Source organism: Trematomus bernacchii, unplaced genomic scaffold, assembly GCF_902827165.1.
Source record: "Trematomus bernacchii unplaced genomic scaffold, fTreBer1.1, whole genome shotgun sequence".
NCBI lineage: Eukaryota > Metazoa > Chordata > Actinopteri > Perciformes > Nototheniidae > Trematomus > Trematomus bernacchii.
Genome location: NW_022987573.1, coordinates 2,376,689 through 2,381,775, shown reverse-complemented (window position 1 = coordinate 2,381,775; position 5,087 = coordinate 2,376,689). Strand labels below are relative to the sequence as shown.

At 42.2% G+C, this 5,087-nt stretch overlaps 1 protein-coding gene across 1 annotated transcript; it reads left to right on the top strand.

Annotated features, from left to right (window-relative positions):
• Positions 1-616: 616 nt before the first annotated feature.
• Positions 617-4,937, top strand: LOC117479357 (rhodopsin-like). The gene is made up of 5 exons (XM_034126286.1): positions 617-1,091; positions 1,282-1,450; positions 1,642-1,807; positions 3,044-3,283; positions 4,083-4,937. Exons 1-5 carry the CDS (start codon positions 731-733, stop codon positions 4,206-4,208), a joined length of 1,062 nt encoding a protein of 353 aa, XP_033982177.1. The 5' UTR covers positions 617-730; the 3' UTR covers positions 4,209-4,937.
• The last annotated feature ends 150 nt before the right edge of the window (positions 4,938-5,087 follow it).

Below are 5,087 nucleotides of genomic sequence, written 5' to 3'. Positions count from 1 at the left end.
TTACTGTGGGTTTTCTTAACAGTGTTACAAAGATGGTCATATTTGCTTCTTACTCTTTTAGATTAAACTTCAGGTTTTCCATCTGTGAAAACAGAGAAGTGGAGTGAGAGTGCATGCTCTGAGCGGTATGCGCCACTGACTCTGATTACTCTTAGGGCTATGAGTTGAGCCCTGCATTATGCAGTGGTTGGGGATTAGGCTTTTAGGGATACAAATAAGTTGGATTGCTCAAGAAATGTAATTTATAGTTTGTCCACTCTGAACGGTTTGAATCACAAATAGGCTCGTTCCCTCCTACTCTCTCTCCTCTCATTCTGATGATGCATTGATGCACTTGACAGTAATTATGGGGTTTGGATAGCCATTGCTGTAACCTCTCACCTTGAAAATACTTCACATACTGCATAGCTATTTCTAGAGTTCTCCCCTTGTAATGCTTTATGTGAATATGAGAGAGGGGCAGACTGAGGTGTCTTAATTCCCTCTCTGCTAATACTTTGCTCCATGCAAGTCACTAATCCCACCGGCCTGTTAAAAGGTGCTGCATCACCTCAGGGGGCTGCAGAGCACATCCTCCTCTCACAGGATCCATCCCTCCAGCCGACCTTTCTCCCCTCTTTGCACTCCGGCTGCACTACTTCACAGTGTTTTATTCTGACAAGAGACACAGACTATTTTTATTCTAGTGTAAAGGTCTCGGAGGGAAGGAAGAACATCCCCATCTGCAGCCATGAAAGGCACAGAAGGACCCAACTTTTATGTCCCCATGTCTAACAAGACTGGGGTGGTTCGCAGCCCCTTTGAGCACCCTCAGTACTACCTGGCTGAGCCCTGGAAGTACTCTATTGTGGCTGCATACATGCTGTTCCTCATCTTTACCGCCTTCCCCATCAACTTCCTCACCCTCTTTGTCACCGTCAAAAACAAAAGGCTGCGGAACCCTCTGAACTATGTCCTGCTCAACCTGGCCGTGGCCGACCTCTTCATGGTGGTTGGCGGCTTCACGGTTGCTCTCTACACCGCCCTGAACGGGTACTTCATCTTGGGCGTCACCGGCTGCAACGTTGAGGGATTCTTTGCCACCTTAGGAGGTAAGAGAGGAGGATGTGAATGTGCTGTAAATGTACTTTGTATGCTAAATGCTATTGTCTAGATTTGTGTTTCACTTTCTTTATTGTGAACATTTTTAAAACAAACATTTTGTTGAGATTATGTGAGTGTGAAATATAAAAATACTGTGTGCTGTATTTAAAGTCAAACCTGCTTTATTTTACGCTTCAGGAGAGATTGGTCTCTGGTCCCTGGTGGTTTTGGCTATCGAGCGCTACGTTGTGGTCTGTAAACCAATGACCAACTTCCTCTTTGAGGAGAAACATGCCATAGCTGGCCTGGCTTTCACATGGATCATGGCCCTGACCTGTGCTCTCCCCCCTCTGCTCGGATGGTCACGGTACTGTATATTTCAGTGTTAAAAACTAGGATACAGGCTTCAAAGCCATACCAACATTGTTCTCATTTGCACACCAAGGCACATCTGAAATTACATTTATTTACTTTTAGCACACTTACGCAAAGACTCATATCTAGAATCAAATACTGTGTGTGATGGTGTTGATAGAAACTATTCTGTGTGGCTTGCAGGTACATCCCAGAGGGAATGCAGTGTTCCTGTGGGATCGACTACTACAGTCCCAATCCTGAGTTCCACAACACCTCATTCGTCATCTATATGTTTGTCCTCCATTTCACGATCCCCCTCTTCATCATTTTCTTCTGCTACAGTCGCCTACTCTGCACTGTGCGAGCGGTAAGCCTGGCCACATATTATTAATAAGGATGTGATACCTTCTTTATCCTTGTAAAGAAAATGTTTTTAGTTATTTTTGTAGCTTCCTCCCCTCCACAGGGACGTTAGCGACATCACAGAGCGGAGATGCGAGGGATTTAGTGGCTCAAGGACACTTCAGGAGGGCACATCATTGCCAACACGGCAGCTTATACCTGGTCCTCCAGCTGAAGGGCAGTCTGCCTGCTCAGTGTCACCCTGATGCCCTCATTAATAATAGTATAACAACATGTATAATATATGAGCAGTCATTAATAGTTTAAAATAATGCTGGCTTTTTTATAAGGCGGCAATTATTTATATATATTTTTTTATTATCAAATAAAAGAGAATTAACATAATGTAAGGGGTTCACGTGCACTTAAGAACCTACAGGTATTTATTATAACAAGTTTAAGCTCCTATTGGTCTGTCCCAGTAAACTTTACTGTTTTGGTCCACTCTGATGAGCTGGTGAACACCGTGGAGCATTTGGCAGCCGAGCAGCCAGACTCCCTGAGGAGCTGCTGGAGACCGAGCTGTAGTTTGTGGTTCACATGTTTTAGCACACAGAGGTAACAGTTACCTCAGTGGCCCGAATATATCTAACACTGCACAAACCGGGGCTAGTGGACACCAAAAACAGAGCTAAAAGAGAGCAAACTTTGGTATTAAATTCACCACGGGGGGCCAGACAAATCATCTCAAAATAATAATATCCTTGCTTTGTAACTGTTGGGTCTGTATGTGTGTTCACCATTTATTGTGTGCTGTCCCAAATTGACCAAACAAAATCTGTTATTAGGCTGGAATCTGAAACAGCAGCAGACTTTCTATTTTAAAGCCTCAATATGCAATTTGACCCATACATTTCAGATAATGTCTTTATTTGCACTTACATTTGGAGAGTATTAGTACATTCAACAGAATGATCATTTGTTTTTAAATTACTCATGCTACTACTTGTGAAATTGAAGTGCTACTTAAAGCGTCTGTTTACAAACTCTCACACAACTCACGCAGTGTAATCCAAGTCTCATTTATCCATGTCAAATCCACTATTATCCTTTGTAAGTGTAAGTCCATTGATTAAAGGACATATCACTTTGTTTAGTGCTTTAATCCTGTTTTGTTTTTTTAAAGTTGGTGATTGGCTGACCCTTTTGTTAACATTTGCATCACAGACCTTCATGATGACCTTTATCTGTGTGTTTTCAGGCTGCAGCCCAGCAGCAGGAGTCTGAATCCACCCAGAGAGCGGAGAAGGAGGTGACCCGTATGGTTATCGTCATGGTGATGTCCTTCCTGATGTGCTGGGTGCCCTACGCCACCGTGGCTTGGTACATCTTTGCCAATCAAGGGACTGAGTTTGGACCAGTCTTCATGACCGCTCCCGCCTTCTTCGCTAAGAGTTCTGCTCTGTACAACCCGATCATCTACATTCTGCTGAACAGACAGGTTCGTGAAGAAATGTGACTGTGTTTAAGAGAGCTGTGATGAAGGCATTGGTAACATGTACAGTTTATCAAGTACAGAACCTAATTACATTTGGTTTATGTACTTGTACTTTATATGAGTATTTCCACTTTACATCATACTACTAGAGATTGGAAAGCAGAAGACTAAATTAACAAACTCTATTAAAAGCAGTAATCAAATCAAATCAAGTTTTATTTATATAGCACATTTTTAAACGATTTTTGGTCGAGCCAAAGTGCTGTACATATAATAAAAATACCCTACAGTAAAGACACTTTACAGCAAATACAACAGCACAGTTTGTGCAGAATATCAGTATGAGAAAAACGACACCCTCTGTCCTTTAGACCCTCACATCGTAATGACATCGTAATGACTAGCTTCCCTCCAACCAAAACGTTTTAAACTTAATGTCTTGTATAATAACATTCATATTACAGGAGGCATTTTTTTAAATAGAGAGTATTTTTATTTGAAATTGCTATTTTATAGTCTTTATTTATAATTCTATTTGATCTTATTTTGTATCTGTACTTATATCTGTCCGTGTGCTGATGCAACACCTACATTTCCCAATTGGGGATCAATAAAGGCTAATCTTATTTTACATTTACCTGATGGTTCTAACCAATGTACTTCAATGTAAGTGTTATTTCTTATTTATGTATTGGTGCTATTAACCTTTTGGTGCCTGTACTTTATAGAATTTGAATCCTTCTTCCACCACTGTGGGAATTTAATCTCTGATCCTTATGTTCTTCTCCTTTTTGGCCTCCAGTTCAGAAACTGCATGATCACCACGGTGTGTTGTGGAAAAAACCCATTTGGAGAGGTTGAGGTCTCTGGTGCTTCCACATCCAAAACTCAGACTTCAGTCATATCCAGCCAAGTGGCCCCTGCTTGACCGGTCCCCCCCGCCCTACCACCTTTGATGTCCCATCTGTCCCTGCACACCTAGGGACCCGCCCACGCCAAGCAGCACTCCTCTGTTGACCAATCCTCTTGACTTACCTCTCCATGTGTCTTCACTGCCCAGGCACAACCACTCTCTCGGTTGGACTGACGATCTCTAGAGTCAGCATGTGTATTTTCAATCCATTTAATCTCTGGAAAGTGTTCAGCTGGCTTAACAGTTTAACCCGGCATCAAGGGGTGTTGTGATGATCCAACTGAACACATTCCAAGCTCCCCACTACCCCAAAACACATAATAGGTCAATAAAAACTGGTATACGTTGCAGCTATATATAACCCCAAAATGCGCTTCGATCAATCCATTTTATGATTACTTGGGTGAGATTAGTCATGAATCTTTTGAGTTTTTAAGGTATCAGGTGGGGCTGTGGTCTTGTCTCTCCTCTTGACTGTATGGAGAGGAGCTGGGGTTGTTAGTTTGCTCTTGGCATTGACTGAGACATGAGTGTAAACAGATGGACCAGAAAAAAATCCTCTGCAGGGAGAGGGCACCTCCTGCAAGAGTGGATGCGTATGTGTGTGTGTGTGTGTGTGTGGAGGATGTCAGAACGCAGTGTGTGTATTATAGAGAAATGGGGATATTATTTTGTTTATTATGTTAAACCTAGGGTCCTGTGGAAGTTGTTCTGTGTCCTGCAATAAAAACAAAGCTAAATGTCTGCACGACTTTTCCCCTAACTCACATTTTCATGATAATGTTTACAAGGCTCTCTGACCAGTTCCAGATGCTAGTTTGTGCGCTTTTGGGTGGCAGGCCAGATCTTAATGCTTTTCAAATGTTGTTAAAATGTGCTATGCTGTGTAAATGA

Excerpts from the sequence above, each read along its gene's own strand:
- LOC117479357 (XM_034126286.1), top strand. The coding sequence starts at position 731 with ATGAAAGGCACAGAAGGACCCAACTTTTATGTCCCCATGTCTAACAAG. Across the intron at positions 1,092-1,281 it reads ATTCTTTGCCACCTTAGGAG|GAGAGATTGGTCTCTGGTCC; the intron begins GTAAGAGAGGAG and ends TTTACGCTTCAG. Across the intron at positions 3,284-4,082 it reads ACATTCTGCTGAACAGACAG|TTCAGAAACTGCATGATCAC; the intron begins GTTCGTGAAGAA and ends TTTGGCCTCCAG.